Source organism: Hippoglossus hippoglossus, chromosome 5 (assembly GCF_009819705.1).
Source record: "Hippoglossus hippoglossus isolate fHipHip1 chromosome 5, fHipHip1.pri, whole genome shotgun sequence".
NCBI lineage: Eukaryota > Metazoa > Chordata > Actinopteri > Pleuronectiformes > Pleuronectidae > Hippoglossus > Hippoglossus hippoglossus.
In genome coordinates this window covers 10804514-10827575 of record NC_047155.1, presented here as the reverse complement: position 1 = coordinate 10827575, position 23062 = coordinate 10804514, and the positions used below count along the sequence as shown (strand labels likewise).

The following is a 23062-nucleotide window of genomic DNA, read 5'->3' as shown; positions in this document are numbered from 1 at the left end:
CTGCTGCTTGAATCACAAAATATGCAGTGTTAGTACGAGGGCCACCCAGTGTATTGTAAACAGTCAATATTCAAATATGCACGTGTGTGGAGTGCACGTGTGTCCATAGACAACAGCTGCTGTCTATTTCACTAACATAACAATAACCATTTGGAAAGGGTGCAGAAACATACAGAGAAACGTGCGCACAGTACAGACGTGCTGCAACTATCTGGATCTTGCCTTCCTGGAAAATTAGGGGTTTAAGTTTTGAAAATCTTTCAGCTGAGAAAACAGTCAATGAAGTCATCACATCGCAACGGCTGCAGACAAGACAGACTAGATCCCAAAATAAACTGTGGAGAGTCTGACTTTTGTTTTAAGAACCAGTTTGTAAGATATTGTGCAGAATGGACCTTGTTTATCAGGAAAATGTACAGTTCTGTAAACAAGTAGCACAATCTTAACAGTTGGTGATCCATCAAGGTAAAAGTGGAATTTATCTCTTTGTTGCTAAACTCTTACGCAGTCACTGTTACTAAGCAGCAGCCAGACTTAGCTTTTTCCGTCTGTGTGTGAAAAGAACCTCTTAATATTACATTTTTATGTGATGATCCTTTTCAAACTCTTCACAATCCACTCTGGGGGCTGATTTCTGTGTCCGCAGTCTCACTGAAGTTTGTAACCGCTTCAACTCAGAGTCAGGAAATCGGTTAGGAAGGGATTTCCTGTCTTTCACTTTTTGCCTAAATAAATTACACTGTGTGGGCTTAAGGACATGCATAGGGAAATTCAGGACAACGTGTATTTAAATGCACAATGAGGACCAACAAGTTCTCCAGAAAATGTTCTCATTTTTCCACAGTGCACACGTATGCACGCACACGCACAGAAACACAAAAAACAGAGATTTCAGGTTTACCATTGGTAAGCTAAGAGGATCAGTAGATTTCTCAGAGGCCAGCCCGGGTGTTGAGACAGAGTACACGGATCATAGACACCCACAGTTACCTAAAAAACCAAACAAGGTGTGTTGACATTAAAGTGTGTGTGTGTGTGTGTGTGTGTGTGTGCGTGCGTGCGTGCGTGCGTGTATATTATACAACAGACTTTTATTCAATAGGTGAAATGAGCGACTGAACAGTGAAGATTCAATATGTATCTAATAAATATCTTTCAAATATTTGACTGATACAGAATCAGTAAATAGTTGGAAACTTTTACTCGATATTTTTAAAATCATACTGTTTTGATCTTATATGTACAATGTGTATATGTACACAGTTGTATTGACTTTTGCATGTTTACGTTACTTTTACATTGTATTGACTTTTACATGTATTGTATCTGTATCATAACTATATCCGGAAGATATCTGAAAGATGAAAAATACATTAAAAGAATGTGGGGCTCTATAAATAAAATAAAAATCTTGTCTACCTTCTTAGTATCAGTGAAGAATGTATCCCAGTCCCCGAGGGGAGCCAGCTGAACAGTGTCATCTGTGTACTTCATTAGGAAATAAGGAACAGCACTGGTTCCTCTTTTGATCGCCAGGTCATCATAGGCCTCCTGCAAGGCTGCGATCTGAGACAGAAATAATGAGGCCACACGAATATGTAGCTTTGCACATCCACACTTTCCACCATTGATAGAGCTTTCAAACGGTCATCATAAAATATACATCTTATTATACCTTGTGGCACTGCTGAGGTTTACAGAGGCATTATATCCACAATTGTAACATATTTGATTGTATATACAATTAACAAGGAATGAAAGGATATTACTAAATTTCAGACAGATAACTCTTGCTGTAAATTAGAGTTTACATAATATGACTCATTTAATTATGTTAAGCAAGTTTAAATTATATAAACTCCGTCATTTGGCTGAGAAACATTTAATCAATAGAGGATTTTGTAGAGTTTCTATCAGTAAGTACTGTAAGTCAAACAAATACAAGTAAAGAGGAACCTCAGACAAAACCATGTCTAAAAACATAATTTCCACTACCTAAGAATGAATCATTTATAAAGAAATAATGAGCTTAAAATCTGTGCCATGGTTTTAAGTTGGAACACAGTGGAAAATTAGTTCACTCATGTAAATTGAAGGAAAGTTTTCTTCTAATGAGGCTTTTTTTTATTCCCTTCTTTATTCCGTTATAGAACCTGTACACACTTAGACACAATACGAGTATTACACAATTCTCCAAGAAGCTGCTTTTATTTATAGGAAAGAGGTCTTAGGAAAAAAAGAAATTAAAAAGGAAATGGGAATGCCAACAATATTTACTCTGATCATAGAGCAGACTAAGGTTTTAAAGTCAATATTTAGAATTCGTACCAACACCAAAACCACGTCAATTTCCTAATTTAGAAAAGAGGAAGAATCAATGCAGAATTTAAGTAATTAAAAGTGTTCTACCTGTTTTGCTGAGAAAACTTGCTCGAGGACAGAAGGTTCCTGGATGACCTTTATCGCCTCTGGGAAGCAGAGTGCAGGGAAGCAGAACCAGTAATAAAAGTGGTACTTCTTCAGGTCCTGAAAAAAATGTGTTAACAAACTGGAATTGAAATAATAGCAAGAAAAATGACAGAAAAACAGAAAGCTGTCAGATGTCATTGTATATATGGAGCAAACACTTTTATAATATACTGTTCACACGCACTGCAAAGGTCAACAGGATGAATCTGGAGAGGATGGATGGGTCCTTCAATGCAGCCCCAGACTGTATGGCATCCCAAATCTACAAGACAGCAAGAGATGAAGACTTAATTTCAATCATCTCATTTTCTATTACACAACTCTGTGTCTGTTTTTATGCTTGGTTTAATAGATTAGTTTTGTGTCTTTGAAATAATCCATTGCACATCTTTTACCTCTTTGGCCTCTTTCTCCAGCAGAGCCTTCTTATCACTCGTCTTAAAGGCATCAAGTGTGTTGGTGTTATACAGAGTTCCAATAGCTGGACAGCAATGGGCTGGGGTGGGACCATCCCTGACCGCAAAAATCAAAACACACTTTTATTCAACTGAATGAACACCCTGCATATGCTACATCTAGTTGACACGAGCACAGTTGCATTGTTGGAGGAGAACAAATGACCTGATGTGAGAGCTGATACAAATTTAGTTCAATGGCTGATTAACTTTAAAAGAATAATAAATAAACCCATCCCATATTGTCTTTACGATGAAAGCTTCACTTAGCTTTCCACAACGTTCAAATGCCTAAAGAGGAAAATACCATTATCAATTGCATATGAATCTCCACACATGCATTCCCTTGAAAAGCTCTGATAATTCTTTCAGTAAAGTAAGTGTGTCCTGTCTATTATAATAAGACTTGAGTTTGATGTTGACTTAGATAAATATATATTTTTTCATAACGATTATCATTGAAATAAAGGCCCCGTCTACATCTGTATTTCCAAAACTAATGATGCACATCAAACCTGTAACAGGATGAGAAAAATCATTCATAACCAAGATCTAGTTTAACTAAAAGTCTTCTCTATCATTTTTGAGAATGGTGGAACATCCCGAATTACTTTCATTAAGTCAATCTTTTTATTGATATTTGTATAATCGATTATGGTTCGGATAATGTTTATTTGGGGAAAGCCCATATTGCATCACACTTACGCATCAAATGCACTGAACTCCAAAGTCAGGCGTGTGGGCAAACCAACGGGGTCACCTGTGGAACAGAAATATGGATAAATGTATAACTTTATGTAAGTATATTAAAAACATACATTTTAAATGAGATAATTCTTTCTGGCACTACATAATAAATATATTCATAAAACATCAACTGGAGAGCCACTGTTATAATGATGCCCTCTGACCGCACTGCTCACCATTGTAGTAGTATCCTTTGATACATTTGGGGCTCTCGTCCAGCCTGTAGTCATTGAGTTTCTTCTGAGTGAGCTGGTGCCAGAAACCTGCCTCCATGGCGCTGCTGAGGGGAGCAAACTGCAGCTTGAAGTCCGCTGCAGAGGACGCGGCTCCACTGGTGTCAGACGCGGCTCCACTGGTGTCAGACGCCATCACAACTTCACTACCAGGTATCTAACTGTGCTATGAAACAACTGTAGGCTTCTTGATGGCTCTGTAATCTGTCATGACACACAAACAGTATGAAGGTTACATTCATGTTATGGTGGATCCTGTATCGTGTTGGCATCTGATAGTGGTGGTGGACCACGATCGAGTTGGCAGCTGACCGTGGAATAGCTTGATATACAATATGTCTACTCAGATACTCAACCATTACTGACAATAATCCATCAATTAATTTACCTTCCATTATGCTACAAAGTGTTTATTCTAATCAATGCTGCAAATACCCTTATCTTTCTGATGTTCTCTATTACACGTTGCATCTATTGCACTTCTGTCCGTCCTGGGAGAGGGATCACTCACATGTGGCTCTCTCTGAGGTTTCTACCTTCTTTTTACCCTGTTCAAAGGTTTTTTTAGTAGTTTGTCCTTACTCGTGTTGAGGGATAAGGGCAGTGGATGTCACACCTTGTTAAAGCCCTATGAGACAAATTGTGATTTGTGAATATGGGCTATACAAATAAAATTTGATTGATTGATTCAATGTCATAAATTGCAACTTCACAAACACACAACTAACATAATCTATTAGCTTCTGAGCTCAGGACCTCTAGTGATGATATTTGATAAACAATCAAACAGTAACAAGGTACAAAATCATTCAATTCATTAATATAGAGTCTCATATGTTCTACAGATTGTGAGGTCTTTGTGTAATATGTGAATCTGTGATCAAATACAATGTCCAGACTACATAGACAATCCTGATACATTTCTGGGTCTGCAAAAATAATTTGTATTAATGATTATTTGATAAGTTGTGCATCATTAAATTGTGAAAATTTTCAAAAAAATGTTTTTTCATTTGCAATCATATTAAAATATATTCACAAATCACAATTTGTCTCATAGAGCTTAACAAGGTGTGACATCCGCCGTTCTTAACCCTCAACAAGAGGAAAGAAAAACTAACCTAAAAAAACATTAACAGGAGAATAACGAAACCTCAGAGAGAAACACGCGAGGGATCCTCTCTCAGGTGGTGCAATAGATGCTGCGTGTAACTGAACACACCAACGTAACAGTATTTGCAACATTGATTTGAAGAAACAGTTTGTAACATAATGGAGAAATGTCTGTGTTTAAAGTATTTGTACATAAGAAAATGTCTGATAGAGATGAAGGGAGCAGCAATGACAAATGAATTGAGTCAGTGTCAGTACCGGTAGAGTATGTGAGTAGGTGTTTTGTATATCAAGTAGTCGCCCTCCTGTTGTAAACATCTTGACACATATTTGTGTGAAGGTCCAACCACTCTTGTTTTATTCAGATGATTTTCAACAGGAAAACACTTTGGAGCATCACAGTGAAGTTGTAACTCCATATTTTCTGTGTGAGGACTTTCACACATGTGAAGTCACTGATCATTGAGTGAACACAGACACATGAAGGAAGCAGCTTCCTCTTCTCCTCTGACGCTTTTTAACGCGAGCAGTATCTACACATCGCAATTTAAGGATTAACTGCATCACAACCCAGATATCAAACAAACCAGAGACGCGTTTTCTTTGTCAATATCTCAAGAAGCCGAGGTTACTTACCACAAATCCTCACTTCCTGCTGAGGCTGATCATGTGACAAGCCGGGGGACGTTGTCAATAAAGCGGTGCACTGTGGGTAATTAGCTCGTCGGGCTAACCCCGGTTAGCAAACAGCGGCAGAAATGTGTCTCTTTACTTTACGGTACGCGCATCATGGTGTAAAATATGAAGAACCAAAATAAAAACAGGAAGGCGCAGACGACGAAGCAGGAGAATACCGACAGGAACCTGTAGGCGCCGCTCCTTCTCATGTCGGAGCGAACAGACGTGAACCAGGATGTGAAGCTGCAGGTGACGTCATCACACACCTCAGACCAAACACATGTGTCACACTTCCGGGTTCATCCGAGAGGGACTACGAGCTCATTTCCAATCCGGAGTTTGCGGGAAAATTAAAAAACTGACGCGATCCGGACACCGCTTAACGATAATGAGTCAGCAAAGTTCTGTCTGTAAAGTTCACTAATGAGGAACAAGCGAACTATGTCCAGCTGCCACTCACAAACTGAGCAGTAGAAACTTCTTTTAACTTAAAAATGCTCTTAAATTCAGTGTCAACTTCATAGTAATAATAATACATTTTATTTATACAGCAACTTTCATACATAGGATGTAGCTCAAAGTGCTTTACAATAAAATCAAAGACATGAAATAAGATGGATCAATAAAAACACGTTAGCAGTCAAACAAAGACTTGGGATAAAAAGCATGAAACTAGCAAAAGGTATAAAATAAAATAAAGACAGTGGTGTTAAAAAGAAGATCAAATGAATTAAAAGCAAGATCATAGAAATGGGTAATAAGAAAGGAAAGTGTATTGTCTATATTTGAATCCACAGGTTGGCACAGGCCTCTCCAAAACAGAAGTAGTGAAGTGTAAAAATGGCTTATTTACAGTGTATTTTACATGGTACATATAACATACACACACTAGTTGTGGAAAACATCTGCCCCATGAACCAGATCTACACCAAAATTCAATAGGTTCTTCTCTGACCCAAAGGCTACTGCATCCTTCCTGGTAATCAAGTTTCCTGGTAATCCATCCAGTAGTTTTTGTGTAATACTGGCAACTACCAAAGAAACGCAGACGAAAATACAATCTCCTCGGTGGAGGTAATAAATACTATATGTACTATATGTTCTATGTAATTGTTAGAAATGTGATAAGTGTTGGTCCAGAAATGCAAGCAATGAAGACCGTACTTTTCAAGTTGGCTCTTCTATGCAATTTATTTTCTTAAATTTTCTGTGACTATGAAAAACCTAATAAGAATGAGGACACACAAATAAAGGACCACACCCAAAGCAAAGATTTTAGAAATATCGATGTCATGTAGTTTCTAAAATATCATATTTTCTTATTATTTCAAAATACAACAGCCACATTATATTTTCTGCATCTTTGAGTCGCATCTTTTTTTTTCAAAGCCTTCCCCACATTATAATAAAACTACTAAATTGTTCATTTGTTTGTTCTCTCTATTGTCAAAAAGTACTCAAATACAAATATAATGCTGAAACACTGAGTCAGGTTTTATAGATACTCAAATATTTTTTTAAATACCCACAATGAACCCTAAATGTCTGAGAATTTTGAACAGCTTTTTAAGTGTCAGATTGCAAATGTGTAAGATAAGCCTGATTTAACTATTATAATTATCAAAAAATACATTAGGTCTTTGGATACAGTTAGATTCATTGAATTTAGAATTGAAACTGACTATTGCAGTGAAATTATGAGTTAAAATATCAGTTGCTCCTCCTGCAGCTTGAGGTCATTTGAGGTTCAGTGACATTCGAGTCGTATTTACTGGTTGAGTGAAATAAGGAAACACATCCAACAGTGAGACTCATGTGTTTACTGTGAACTACTGGTCAAACCAGTTGGCTTGTGTTGCTAAGTTAGATTTTCATAGCACACGTCAACTTCCCCACCATTCGTTTTCCTACCGTACTTAAATTTCAATTTCATGACAAGGTATTATGGAAATATGACAAAATTAGCTTGATATGGTATAAGATTTTATTAATATTTTAACTCAACTACATAAATAATATAAATAAAGCAAACAGACATTAATTTCTGCAGAAAATGTTTCATTTGACCCATGAATTCCTTAAATATATGCACTACACAGTTGATGTTAGTCTGTTTAACACTTAACCATTGTCCTGTTTTAATTTCAGTTGACTCCCCTTTGTGGTGCATGATCAAATCAAGTTGCAAACTTGCAAAAGATACAATAGAATCACTTTTATAGGTAAGACATTTCTGTAGATGCTGTGTCTATGCAGTAGTCACTGGCAGCCATAGCAAATGTTTGCCATGCCCTGTCAGTTAAATTCCCCTCATGCTGCCCTCTCTTATTTACATATCACATGAAGTATTTCTTCTTTGAAGAAGTACCATTATCATTTGACAACCACCTCAGAAATGTTTGAAAGGGAAATTTTGGAGGGTTATGGATCAATTTAAAATCTGAAAAAGCCTCGGTTTACCCTTCACAAGCACTCAAAGCAAATAGCTTCAACACAATGATGTAACTTAAACCACCTCAGAGAGCCTCAATGTGGCATCCTGCAAAACTGCTTGATTGATGAGCACATTTTAGGCAAACTTTGACTCCCATCTATAAATCATGTAACATAAATCACCCACAAAATAATAAGGAACACGTTAAAGACGGGAAGATGAAGAGGTGAGAGGTGCAGAGGTTCCTCCCTGAATCATTCACTGACAGAACTGAGTGCTGGCACTAAAGGGGATGATGTTATCGCTGGTTGGCAGGTTTTCCTACAATAACAATAAATATAGTTTGAAATACAATGATTGTTTGGTCAGTTGCACAACTAAGGTTCCTCTCCGACATACAGTGAATTATCTATTAGGTTTATCAGGGTCAACTTGGACAATTCAATTCAATTATAATAATATAAATAATATAATGTAATAATATATAATTAAATACCCAAACTAAGAGTTGGGAACCCTGAGGGAGGGGTCACAAGATGATTTCCACAAATCAAAAACATTTTTTAGAAACAATTAGAAATAGCCTATCTTGGTCATAATTGTTGAAAAAGATGTATATCGATATAAAATATATATCTTTAGCCTTCTGATTTTCCTCATGTGACCTGACCTCTGATGGGATTATGACAAATGAGTTGCTGCAGGTACATTTTTAGTACCACAGGAGAAATTGTGATATGTGCACGTAGGTGAGTTTTTTTCAAACTAGCTCAAATCAATATTCTTCATGTGCTTCAACCACCTCTGGTGATACTTGGTGCTGTTATTTTAGGGATCTGGGGCTAAAAGGTTTGGTAATCCCTGGGATAACTGACTTTATCCCTTACATATCCCTATCTGTCTGTTTGTAATAACAAGTAGCATCATTAAAACCTCGTTAAATGCCATTAAGTCATCTTTTCTTGCTGATACCTGCAGTAAAAAAGAAAACTTTGAGGGAATGAAGAAAGCCAGACAGCAGCAGGAATTTATTCGCATTAGAGAAAAAAAGCTCTCAGAGACGCCCATGTGATGTACATGCACATAAAAACTTTCCGTGGCGTGTATTAAACGTGATGAATGCACTGTCACAATGGGACAGAATTTCCGTATAAATCTGCAGTTATTTGTATCTACGAGCCAAACTTAAAGGCTTTGATTTGTGATATCTCAAAGACCCGTGTTTTTCCTGAATACCAGCCTGACACTGGCTCCATTCTGTTGACAGAGATGTACTCAGTGCTATCACACACACACATCTACACATCATCACCTCTTCCAGCTCAGTTCCACCCCACCCTCTGATTTGTTTGATTTGGCTAAGTAGTGACTCACAACCAGTCTGTGTTCATTGTGCACAGGAGACATTATGGGTTTCTTGAGCCACATTTGTGTTGGAGTAATAGACAGCACTTTTAATTATTACAACCTGATTTCCAACAGTATAATTTACATGCAAGAATTTTAAATACACCAATTGGCCCCTGACATGTAAAATGCAAATCACTCGACATAACAAACTGCTTTTGAAAATCTGAACACATTGATATTACGTGAACGGTAAAATGTTTTTCCACAGTGAGATTGCAGGCAAAGCCTTTTCCTAATGGGAGCCATACTGTGTGTTGTTCTGTGACGCTCGAGCACACTGGAAGCTCTTTGTGTGTTTGTTTCCAAATATTTAATCAATACCGATGCATTACAGCAGTCTCAAATTTATGGGCTCTTTCCTGCAGCGGGGTGAAATGACATTTGATGCTCGTAGGCTAATGGCAGAAAAGGTGCCACATCACATCATAAAACAGATGAATGAGAAATGAGTAAGCTTGGCAATCAGTAGCTAAAGGGCAGTTTTGTTAGAGCAAAAACAATCATGCAGTTTGACAACAGGATTTAAGCAGGCGCGGTGCAGACAGTGGTGTTTTGATTCAGACACACAGCCACTATTTAACAATTGTATAGCAGCCTATCCACACTGTGTATGTCGATATGAATTAATAACATATGTATTTTGTTGATTGTTAAATTTCTTTACATGATGTATTTAATGATTCACTCGCATCTTCTACATGAAACCAGACCAGAACACTTCATGGCGAATAATTTTGAAGATAATGGCTTTAATCTCTGAAAAACTAAATGAAATAACTGTAAGCTTTTTTTTAATTAATTTTTGCAGACCTTTAAATAGAAGCGTGAAACAAAAGGACAAAAGAATAGATCCCTTTTCAGCTCAGTAGACAAATGCCAAGATTTGTGTTTTCCCTGGATGCCCTGATGTCTCATATCCTGTTTTAATAATGAGAAAACGTGACAAATGAAAAAGAAAAAAATTGTGATTCACGACAGTGCTTGTAAAACAATACAAATCTACCAGCATCCGGTTGAATCACGTCCCTGTTTCTCTAGATTTATAGTGCAAAAAAAGATGAATAAATAAGGAAAAAGATTATCTTTAAAAACAATTTTTGGACATAGTTTCCATCGTTCTGCATCAGAGCCAAGAAAACAGAAATGTGCGCCCCTGTTTCCCTGGTTCAGAGATCAAATTCCTCTCAGTGTAAAGACCTCTAGTCCCACACAATTGTTACTATCACTGTAGCATAACACAGACAAAATAAATAACATCAAGTTCAGACATCATCCAAACTGTTCCCCCGAGTCTGAGAAGTGCTGTGAGCAACAAAGTTAAAAATAATCAGAAACAACAGACATTCAATGGTTTTGTCCATCAGCAGCGTCTATGATATTTGTTCTGCTTGTTTTCCTGTCACAAACGAATGTTCAGAATACTTTTGAAGACCCTTTTAAAGTTCCCATTGCAGAGTGGGTATATGAAAGGGTTGAGAGTGGAGTTGATGTAACCCAGCCATATCGTGAACATGTGCAGGTCATGGTGCACACACTCTCTGCAGAACGCCATGACCATGAAAGCTATGAAGTACGGAATCCAGCACAACAAGAACGCAGCGATTATGAAGCCCAACTGCTTGGCTGCTTTGTGCTCTTTGTGGATCCTCAGACTCTGGATGCGCTGACGTGATTGTTCTATAAACTTTTGCCATGTCTGTCTCAGAGTCAGCGCGTTGGCCGGGTCCAATTCGGCGTCTTCAACCCCTTCATCCGTCCACGGCAGAGCCTGACTGGGGTCGTAGGTGGTATAGAGCGCCGACGTGTATCTCTGCACATTGGACACCTGACTGATATCGCAGATGCCGCTAACTGAGTTTGGCACTGTGACGTGACATTCGTTTAACGATGCTTGAAGTTTGTGCTCATAATTTCCCTCGAAGAAAATGACGTCCTTGGGCACCGAGTTGTTCCTCAGGGGAATATCAGCATCTGGCTGCTTCGCCTCAGGGGCCAGGGAGCACCGTTTGGCCTTTCGTGCAATTCTGAGTCGCTCTGTTGTCATGGCAAGCAGCGATGTCTGCTGGCACTTGACAACAATTTTCCTGTGAGACGCAGAAGGAGCAATTTTGGTTTTATCAGCCTCTTCGAGTGAATACGCCTGGTCGAGAGTGTTGTGGTCCAGCAGGCGTTGCTTTTTAGAGAGTTTGAGCGGAGCTTTACACTCCCTCCCTGGTGATTTTGGGGAATCTTTCTCAGGTGTTTTGACATTTTGTCCATTCTCATTCTCAAACGAGTCAGTTGGATGGATGATTCTCTCCCTGTCCCTCAGATGCTGTCTCACGGCCAAGTAGATGTTTGTGTAAAACCACAGCATCAAAATCGAGGGCACATAGAAGTTGAAGACCGCAGTAATGACCTTAAACCATGTGACGAAGCGGAAATCTGTGTCACACTTATTCTCCTCCTCAGGTTTCAGGTCTACGTGTGTGAATGACCTCCATCCTAAAATTGGAATTATCCACATAATCGACAGCAGCCAGGCCCCAGAAATCATCACACTGGCTTTTCCTCGCGTTCGATACTTAAGGTACTTAAGCGGCTGTCTGACTGAGCGGTACCGGTCCAAACACAAGATGAACAAGCTGAAAATTGAGGCTGTGCTCGCCACGTAGTCCATAATGAGCCAAAACTGGCAGACAGCCCGACCCAGCCTCCATTCATCCTCCAGTAAATACACCAAGTTCAGAGGCATGACTGTGGTCCCCACAATCAGATCCGCCACCGACAAGCTGACGATGTACAGGTTCCCGACTGTGTGCAGGCTCTTCTCTCGCTTCACGGCGTAGAGCACTAGCAGGTTCATGAATATGGTAAGGAGAGAGATGAGTCCCAGAAAGACCCCCAGCAGGACGTTGTGTAAGCGGCCGTGGCTGCTCAGAGTGCGATTGATCCTCAGTGAGTCACTGTCAACGAGGCCACTCCAGTTATTGCTGTTATTGACGTAGCTGCTGGTGTTGAGGAGAAGTACAGGATTTGTGGATGATGACAGACCAGATTCCATCATGGTAGGTTAGACGGTCAACTCATCGTGTAAAACTGTCCTCCAACATGACTTTAACTGCAGACTGTATGAAGCAGTGTGTTTAAATCAGGTGATGAAGGTGTTTGGAGTCAAAAATTGCTGCATAACAACCAGTGGAAGAATAAAGTAATCCTGTCAAAACTGGGAAAAGGCGTCATCAGCCTTGTGTTGATGTGTAGTCCATTTGTCATATAAATACATATATCCAAACAGATAATACCTGGAAAACATAAAGAACATTAGAGGTTAGAATCACAATTTGTCATATTTCTTTTCTTTTTTTTGTTTTAATACAGGTTAAGATTTTAACCCCATTTTTTCAGCAAAAAATGGAACATTGTAAAGCAGAGTATCTCTCTCTTCTCACATTCGGATGGATTTTCAGGATATGAGAGAGAAATAAACTAAAAGGGCAAGATGCAAGATAAAGAAACACTTAAATGCTGCTTGACACATTTGATCTTTGTTCTTTTATGTTCGGATATACATTCTCCGTGGACTAAAATCGCTCATGCTGTTTCTCTTTCACTGTCCAGCTGGCTTTTTTACACTCATATGAATCGAGGGTGACACATCCCATCAATACACAGCAGAGGACCAAACTCTGTGACTGGAACAAAGGAGGCTATAAATCTATCTATCTATGTATCTATGTATCTATGTATCTGTCTGTCTGTCTGTCTGTCTGTCTGTCTGTCTGTGTCTTTCTATTTGTCTGTCTGTCTGTCTGTCTGTCTGTCTGTCTGTCTGTCTGTCTGTCTGTCTGTCTGTCTGTCTATCTCTAAGCTGTATCAGTAAAACCACAAGTGTTTCATGCTCAGTGGGGAAAAAGAACACAAATTACTCAGAGCAGTAATGGGTGCTGAGATGTTTTTTTACAAGCGCTCCCTCAGAAAGTGACTCATCAGTTAACTGTCATCGTGGTTTTGATATTAAAATGAATCAATGCAGGAAGATTTATTTTCTTTCATGTTTACATCTGCTCGCCTCAACCAATTCGATCAAACAGATAAATACATAAGCCCGAGAGGGACGGAAATGACCAAACACTGGTAATGAACTACGACACTGTGGATACTGTATGAGGGCTGCATCCAGGGGGTTTATGGACAAGAATTCCAGCTTTTGGGAACAAGTAAGTCCGGGCGATAAAACAATAACAATAATAATTGCGGTATAACTGTCATCAATAGCAATAGTCTATGACAAAATTAAAATATATCACAATATAGGGCTTATGCATTGTGTAAGCGTGGTGAGGAGGATTTTAATATGTACTTGGTGTCATTCTCTGCACATCAAGTTTGAAACCACAACATTCTCTCAGGACTCTTTAAACTCAAAAGAAATGATGATGTGACATTTATCATGATATCATCGATAAATCTTGATACGATTTTTTGCCATATCGCTCAACAGTCATTTAAACAATGGGACAATGGCAGCAGCATATTACAAATAATAATGAATGCACTGAATTGAACTCAAAATCAAATGTACAAACAAGATATGAAGATTCAACTAAAACACACACACATACAGTACATCCTGTTTGTCATGTGTTGAGCCTCGCATAAGAGGCTTTTACTCAAACAGTAGTCTATCATTTATAATGTGTGACTGTGTGTCTAGCATCCCTGTGTGTACAATAACTGCCTCTGCAACACAAATATTTAGAAACCTTATTACTCACTGAATTCACAAAGAATGACACAGTACAGAGGGGATGGATAAGAGAGAGGTAAAAATAGACCTGCTGCGTGTTTTCTGCATTTGAGCTGCACAATCTTACTGCACCAGGACAGGACATGATATCTATCAGACTCTAATTCTTCAATGTGATTATCCTAAATGAGCATTGTCTGTCTGGTTTCATTAGAAAAGGAGCACGGACGCGGATTAATCGCGCTGCCTTTGATGAATCTATCAACATGAGAAATGGCTTTGAAGCGAAGTCAGTGCGCAGAGAACGACCTGTTGATCCGCGCACGGAAACTTTTCACTTTTGGTATGAAAACGATCGAAAAAAAATAGACAATGAATCGACTTTTGACCGCGTGTATAAGTTAATCACTTCAACCATCTCAGTAATCGTTTCCACACATACCTCTCAACATGAATTTCCACGTCCAAGTGTGCGTTGTTATTCCAGCTTCTTGTGTTCGGGGTGAAAATCAACAACAAAAAGAATGATTGACAAAGGTTTTAAGGAGAAAGAAAGAAGAATCTCTTCCTCCTTCTCCTTCAGCTCTCCCTCTCTTTTCTCTGGACTGAACTCGGACTACAGAGTCCACGTGAACAAGTGCAGCCATAAAAATGAGTGACTGTCTCTGGATGGAGTTTTCACCTGACGGGGTCGCGCGTCATGATTTCACTGTGTGTGGGATTCACACCGTCAGCGAGCGAGTGGGCTCCAGCGAGTTCCTGCATAGCGATGACATGTGGAGATTACTGCGGCGAAACAAAGTTATGCTGAAGGAACAAATGAGAGGTCGATTAACAAAACCTTCAGCAGAGGTTCTCAAAGTAGGGCTCGGGACCCCCGGGGGGTGGTGAGACACTGAGAGGGGTGGTCTCCAGATGATATCCCCAAATCATATAAAAAAATAGTAATTTAAGTTTTTATGAATGTAAAATATAAATATGCAAATAATAATAATAGCCAATGTCTAATACAATTGAAGTAACCGGGGACCACGTCTTCAAACATTAAAAGAAAACAAAAAAAAAACAAACAATGTAACGTACATAACGTAAGCCCCTACTTTCAAATTCGACTCGAAGCAAGAACATTTACACCATGTTGTTAGCCTTAATGTTCGCTCGTGATCCACGTGCGAATGCGGAGGTTACGGACACTTGGATGACACCACAGGAGCAGTATGGAGACATTTTATAATTTTTTCTGTTGTTTTTTTTACTTTTGAAGACGTGGTCAACAGTTTCTTCAATTGTATTGGATTTGGCTGCAACACTGTTTATCCCTGAAACTCCAAAAGTGTTTTGTGGACTCAAACACATCACCCACCCCTCCACCAGCATAGTGGTGAGTAGATAATGAGTGAATTTTAAATTTTTTGTGAGAACTATCACTTTAAGTGCTCTGATTTTCTTTGTCCCCACATGACCCTTAAGATGATGATAACATGTTTTTATCATCTGGTCAAGTCAGATTTAATTATCACCGAACACATTACCAGATGTCCATGTATGCCATTTGTTGGGATATAGCCTTCTTTGTCTGCCTCAACCACCTCAGGGATAATGGGGGTCACAAGTCTCTGGCACTGTTATGTTAGTTTTGGGTCAGGGGTTGAAAAGTTTGGGATCCCCACAGATTTGATAAACATCTGTAGGCAGAGACTTAAGTAATTGTAGGTTTCAGTTTTATAATAGAACTTTTAAAAAATATGTTTTTAATGTATTTTACAGATATTGCTTTGAAATGTACAGACCATTAGTACATACGTTCTACTGGTATATTTTGTGGTGCTTTTAAGTATATTCTCTTCTGACCATTAATGTCATGGAGGGATCGTGTCAAAACTATGAAAAAACATAGTTGTGTTCCTTCTCCGGAGGGGTATCAGAAAAGTGAAAGCAATTTGAAGGATTTATGCCAGTGCTCATTCTGCTCAGGAGTCTCAATTCAACTCAATTCCATTTTACCAAATTAAACACAAATACATCCCGAGCTCGATATCCCAACACAACATGTCAGCCAACGGTCACCAGTGCCAGTGTGTGGCTTTATGTCGAATATAAAGAAAACCAGTTTGACTTGTTCCCAGTTTGACTCAAGTCATCTTAGCTCAGCTTTAAGAATTTACATTTTCTGAGGTTAAACAACTTACTATGAAATACTATCTGCAATAAGCCTTCAAGAAAAAACGTAGTGATAGCAGCAGTAATACCTTTACAGTTTATGAATGTTACTATAGTACAGAGAAAATGAAAGTTTGAACAGAGGGAGGGTTTGCTCGACCTTATCTCTTTATGACGCGTGTTTATAGCTTTATTGCAACTGATCCAGTCATTCTGTTCTATTTTTATTATCCTGTTGTGACACCTGGCTAAAGGCTGAATTTCAATAACGTTAACCAACCAGCCGATGTACTGGAAGCATATCAGTGGATAAGCCAACTACAAACAAAATAATCCCATTAATCTCCCAACAAATAAACCAAACAACTAACAGCACTGTACAGCAAATTGTAAATGATATCAAAACAATTCTAGAAGTTCATTTTCCAATGTACCAGCCGCCCCCATGACTTGATTGGCCAAATCATGCCTGGGTCTTCCGGATGTCCGAACCTTTCCCGTTATCTCTGAGGCTGAAAGGCCGCAGAAAGCACATGTCAGCCACTTGTATCCCCAAACGGATTTTTTCTGTCACTACCCAGTGCTTAAGGCCACAGGTCGAGGACCGGAAATTGAAAAATACTAAAATTTGCCTTCCGGGCTCACTGGTTAATACAAAGCAGAAACAGAAAGCCACCTGTCTTCTTGCTCTGTCTTCCGGTGACTTGAAAACAAGACCTTGAGATACTTCACCTTCTTCACTTGGGGCAGGAACCCACCCCCAACTTTGAGGTGCTGACCGCAAACCACCTCAGTCTGCTGAAGCCAACAGAACGACATTGTCTGCAAAGAGAAGGGATGCAATCTCTTCTTACCACCTCCATCCTGTAAATGAATGTCACAAACAGGATTGGTGACAAGGAGCAAATTGTTGCAACACCCTCTGGAAACATGTTTGACTTTGTGCCAAAGGAAACAGGCAAAAATCTTGCTTTGGAAAACTTTTATTATTATTAGGGGGTGCCAGTAGACACACATGTATAAACCTGAAGGGTAACATTCACTTCAGCCAGATGTGTGAGCCTTGTTACAATTTATTGCAAGTCGAGAAATAAAGACTTGAGAAAATAAAAAGTTTGATTTAACAAATGTCACAGAGTCAATTGATTTTTCTCTCATGGGAGTCTGACTGTGAACAATGAATTTCATGCCAATATGGCTGCACTCAGAGTTCTAGGTCTATACCCAGGTCATTGTTTTTCTGAAACGGGTGAAATTAGTCACATTAACAATTCATTGCTAAACAAGGTTACCTTATAAACTTTTAACATCATTAAGTCAAAGGCATTGTTGTTGTAATTCTCTAAAATAATATGTATACCCCCCAATTAATTTGAACTTTTTTATATTGTAATAATAACTCTCACCCTCATGATGTCATTTCAGCAAAATGATGATGACTAATCGGTTTGTCCAAATCATCTGTAGATCGTATCTCACAATATCGTGTCACAAAAGGTATTGCAATCTTCCCAACTTCACATCTGACTCATTTTAGTGACATCATGATGACATCATTACAACCATATGATAGAAAATCATTTTTTAATCTATTTAGGCTTCAGGTTGTGTCTATAGTCCTAAATTCTTAATACATGTAAGTTTTAGATTGTCCTCATTATTTGCAGAGATTTCTTGGCAAATATGTATTTAGAACCATATATTGTTGATCTTGGCTTCAACTGATCAGCTTTAAAAAATAATTATCTGGATGCAAACTCACAAGTAATATTCCCACCAATTTAGAAGACTGGTGATTATGTGAAAAGGAAATGAAATTTGAAAGACACTATTTTACCTTATTTCTATTCTTGTTCAAGCAGGAGATGCACCAACCCTATCATTTTCAGATTAACAGGCCCAAATGGATTATGTGCATCCCCAGCTCTTGCCTACAGGAGAAACTGAGGGTGCAGAGGTGATGAAAAGTAAAAGAGCGGAAGGAAGGAAGGGCAGGAGGGGACAGGAAGAAAAGAAGGGGGAGATGAAAAGGGGAAGGAAGGTCTGAAGAAAGGGAGCAGGAATTCGTGTCCGATTAATGCTGTGTGTGTGTGTGTGTGTGTGTGCGTGTGCGTGTGCGTGTGTGTGTGTGTGTGTGAGAGATGTGGAGGAAATGGAATGCTAACCTAAAATGAAGAAAAGACCAGTAGCAGGTGTCCTTATATTGAACTCCTGGACCCCTTCGGGAAAATCCCAGCTTTCATCAAATACCATGAAAGTAGCTGAGTGAAGCGGCTTTGTGAACAAAAAAACAGACAGGTTTACTGTATTCATAAAAAAACAAAAAAAACAGGAAGCAAGCCATTGCTTACCAACAGCATGAACGCTTAGTTTCCATGAGAAGAAGGACATAGTAACACAGAAACTATGGAGATGTCATCCCTGAGAGGACGTCAGCAGGTAAATGAATGACCACGGATCAACTTTTATTGATTGAAGTTGATTTATACTGAAGTCTGATAAATGCACCACATTTGTCACAGTGCTTATTCTGTATACACATCCTAGTCACACACATCCATTAAAGGATTCCTCAAGGACACTTCGGCATGCAGACTGGAGGAGCCGGGGATCGAACCACAAACCTCTCCATTGGCAGATCTTCCTGCCAGGATCAGTCGCCGCTGAATTATGAGTGTGCAGTAGTGACAGGGGTTGTCTATTTCTGCTGTGTGTGTGTGTGTGTGTGTGCAATCAGATTCATCTTTTAAGGTGTGTGTACCTGCTTCCTGTGTCCATGCATGCACAGTGGAAGTGGTAATGTGAGCATTCTCAGTTGTGTGTGTGAAAGAGTGCGTGCAGTGGTCTTCCTAATGTAATGAGGGTCAATCTGTACGGGAGCACGTAATGGCCTGTAATTACAGATTGTAGGGAAACGGAAGCGGCCAGTACATTATATGAGGCAAGTAAGCCAGATGTTTATAATGGGAAACAATCACTGGTCATGACCATCAGTTTATTATTTAATATTGTAATTTACATACATTATTTTATTTTAAATTGCATACGTCTCAGGAATAGGCCTTCTAAGTCCAAAATTACTGGATTTTTATTGAATATCAATAAATCAATATCAGTCCTAATATTAGTCATTTCCTATTAGACAGTGTTAGATTTCTTATTTCTTTTGTGGCTCTTTGCCATAGCAACACTTCAAAAGCCATGTGAATGATTTGCAGGTAAAGAGCGACATCTGCTGGTCAGGTCTGTAAATGCTGAAATATCCTAAAAAAGAGCTGCAGCTATGATGTAGCAATCATCTTGTATGAGGGACATTTACAAGCGTTTAAAAAAGGATGAAATCTCCTTTTAGCATTTGGAATCTGCGTAACCTTCTGTAAAGCCTCTGTAAACTGGAGGCCAGTCTGATAATCTCCACCATCCACTGACTACTCACCAGTAGATCAGTGTCTCTGAGAAATAATAAGAGGAGAAAATCTGAAGCTAATCTCCCTTCATGTGGGATTTACTCTGCTGTTAGCACTCGGACTTGACTTTGCAACCTTTTGTTCCGCCTCTGTAAACAAACAGAGCGATGAACCTTATGAGCAACAGCGAAGGAGACTGAAGGATGCCCGTCATCGCGTTCAGACGGCGGGATGTCCTTTTCATTTTACGAATATCTACAGAGGGAAGTGTGGCTGACCTTCATTTCTTCCGTCCTCCTCTCAGTGCCTGTTTCCATCGTGTCCTCCGCCTTCTCTTCCTTCCTCTTTCTTCTTCTACTTTGACTTGCCAAGATGGACACGTCCTTTCTTCTTAAACTGCAGCTGATCTGTCCAATTCTGTCCCTTCAGTGAAGAATCCACTGTGCCGTAAAACTACTCCATTAACAACAAAAGTGAAAGTACTCCATATGAACCCTATGACTGTTATTATATAGGAGATTGTCATATTATTTATGATATTATTAACACTCATCATTAATTTAAAAGTTAACAAAAAATGCTTTTGGTCAAAGTAATTAAAAACACTATTTGGCTGCTTTGGCTGCGACTTCTCATTATTTTCATAATAGATTGATTTGACTATTGTTTTGATTAATTATTTGACTCAAACGTGAGAAATGTCCGTCCTTTTCAAAACAATAGTGCAAACCCCCAAACTGTCCATTTTACTTTAACCTCCAGCATTAAATCTGCACATATGTGAAGCTGACATGAGATAAAATCAGATAATAGATAGTTCGGATATTCCCAATGAAAAATGACATTGGAAAAATTGTTTCCGTTTAGTTTTCTGTTGACTGACCGACTGATTTGTTGTTTCAAGCCTAATGTAATATCATACCGATTTAAAAATATCATATTTCATGAGTTCTTCATTTGTTTTTTCAATAAAAAGTGTAATTTGTTATTAGTGCGCTTCTGTTGTAGCCTGCTATTCATCCATCCATTCATTATCTATACCGCCAATCCCAGCTGTTATTGGACACAACGGGGGGGTACACCCTGGGCATGTCGCCAGTATATAACAGGGCCAACACAGGGCCAACTCAGGGCCAACTCAGGGCCAACACAGGGCCAACTCAGGGCCAACTCAGGACCAACACGCAGAAACAAACCATCGTCCGCACTGACATTCACACCAACCGAAAAGTTTGAGTCTCCGATTAACCAGACTTCAAACTGACAAAACACAGAATCAAACTGGGACTCGACCCAGGAAACAGTGCTAACCACTGCACCACCAAGCCTCCTTACTATCAATTCATAGCTGTCACATAATTGTAGTGGAGTAAAAAATGTCCTTCTGATATGTTCTCTCTGAATATACATATACTTATAAAGGGATAAAAGGGACATAGCTTCACATTTAGTTTCTAAATACAACATTTAAGTAAATGTACTCAGTCACATTCCACCACTGGAGTATTACAATCAGTAGTGAGCTTGCCTTTAAGCCAGAGCAGTATGTCCTTCTGAGGTGTCCTTGAGCAAGACTCTTAATCCTCCCCAGCACCAGTGATTTGGATTTGTAACAGTGGCTGCGAAGCTGTGCTGCATGAATCTCTGCTTTAATATAAATTCAGCACTTGGTCACGTTATATTTCACGACACATCTGGGCACTGGGAAGCTTTTTTATTCCAACACAGAAGCTTCATTTCATCACATCACTTAACTTGTGTTCTTTTTAATTGAAATGAGCAGCAGCAAACACAATCTCTGACACAGCTGCGTCAGCCCGACAATTTGAATGGGGTCTTCAGTCTGCCTTCCAATGGACTTGATTTCAACGTCTTGTTGGCACGTCAGCATTTTTTCAAGCTGCGCTGCATCTAGATAAGAGCTTTTGTCAGACTGCGTATCACACTGCTCTCCGGCGGCAGTCTTTTTGCCGTCGCTGAGGCGAGGTGACTGGCGTTAAGGAGAATGACAGAGGCCCACTTCATACGCCCTCTACATCATCTTCACTTTCCCTTTTTATAAACCTCTCATCAGCCCCCCCCTTCTCTCTCCCCCTTCTCTCTCCCAGTCCCCCTCCCTCTCAAATCCCTCTCCTCTCCCCTCTCCCACTTAATTTCCTCCAATTTCCTCCGGTCCCCCCACCCTCCCCTCGCCCCTCGCTGCCTCCCTCCATCCCTCCGTCTCATGGGCATTTTGCAGTCACATAGTCAGGCATGTGAGGTGAAGGACTTATGTAATCTGCTCTCGCTCTCCGTACACTCTCTCTTTGTCTGTCTTTCTCTCTGCAGCCGTGCTAATTTAACAATGATGTGGAGGCTACAGGAGTCAAATTCACCTCTTGTCTTTATTTGGAGGAATCCTATCGTAAATGCTCGTCTAGACTTAATGCACATATAGCTGGATACTGGATATTCTATATAACTGGGCCTGCTGCTTTACCTTTAACAGTTTTTCCTTAATATAAGACGCCACAGACTGATTTCTGAAAAAATACTTATAGACACATACAGCCTCGTCTCCTGGTGTAAGGTATCATGGTGAATACTGATGATTTTGAAAATTAGTTTTTAATAGAGAGTAAAAAAGCGCAAACAAACCAAAAGCTTTATCCTCCCCGACTAAGCAGAAATAGTGAGGTGTTTGCATATTGGATAATTCCATCCCGGCAAATAGCCAACGACATTATAAGCGAGCAATATTCAGGCAAATCCGTCAGATAGAAAGCAAAGAGGCTCATCATGCATGTCTCTCCATCCTGAAACCAGATTTATATTCCTCCAGCGACACCTCAGTAAAACCTGGTCTGAATGAAAACTGGCTGACTGGGGTCTTGGTTTTTAATATCATCGCAAACTTGACTTTAAAATGAATGTAATTTTTGAGTTTTATTTCAGTTAATATATAAATGCGAAAGTATATTATTGTTTTTTCTGTGAATGACTAATTTCTTTTAGATTATTTTTCACTAAGCCTAATTAAAAGACCACATGCAATGGGAATGTAACATGTAAATCTGAAGTAAATTCCAGGACAAACTTTAATTACTCATAAGACTTTTTACATGCAACTCATTTGCACTGTATTTCTGGCCATTTTTATCACAAGATGTTTCTATCCAGACAAAGTTGAACATTTAATACTCATTTAATACTCATTTGTTACTCATTTGTTAACTTACAGAATAATC

General features: G+C 39.2%; 2 protein-coding genes across 2 annotated transcripts in view; both read right to left on the bottom strand.

Moving 5' to 3' along the window:
* The window catches only part of atg7 (ATG7 autophagy related 7 homolog (S. cerevisiae)), a 52503-nt gene extending 46519 nt beyond the window's left edge, over nucleotides 1–5984 (bottom strand). The window contains exons 1-8 of the mRNA XM_034585743.1: nucleotides 5654–5984; nucleotides 3848–4108; nucleotides 3630–3684; nucleotides 2865–2982; nucleotides 2654–2731; nucleotides 2410–2526; nucleotides 1420–1566; nucleotides 902–990 (exon numbers count right to left, since the gene is read on the bottom strand). Coding sequence (XP_034441634.1) covers nucleotides 902–990; nucleotides 1420–1566; nucleotides 2410–2526; nucleotides 2654–2731; nucleotides 2865–2982; nucleotides 3630–3684; nucleotides 3848–4040 — 797 coding nt within the window. The 5' untranslated portion in view covers nucleotides 4041–4108; nucleotides 5654–5984. The remainder of the gene's footprint in view (nucleotides 1–901; nucleotides 991–1419; nucleotides 1567–2409; nucleotides 2527–2653; nucleotides 2732–2864; nucleotides 2983–3629; nucleotides 3685–3847; nucleotides 4109–5653) is intronic.
* Nucleotides 5985–8904: 2920 nt separating this feature from the next.
* Nucleotides 8905–14922, bottom strand: hrh1 (histamine receptor H1). Its single transcript, XM_034586510.1, has 2 exons — nucleotides 14711–14922; nucleotides 8905–12823 (listed from the first exon to the last, which is right to left on the bottom strand). Exon 2 carries the CDS (start codon nucleotides 12583–12585, stop codon nucleotides 10939–10941), a length of 1647 nt encoding a protein of 548 aa, XP_034442401.1. The 5' UTR covers nucleotides 12586–12823; nucleotides 14711–14922; the 3' UTR covers nucleotides 8905–10938.
* Nucleotides 14923–23062: the final 8140 nt, after the last annotated feature.

Bases quoted from the DNA above. Each gene is read 5' to 3' on its own strand.
- hrh1 (XM_034586510.1), bottom strand. From the start codon at position 12,585: ATGATGGAATCTGGTCTGTCATCATCCACAAATCCTGTACTTCTCCTC.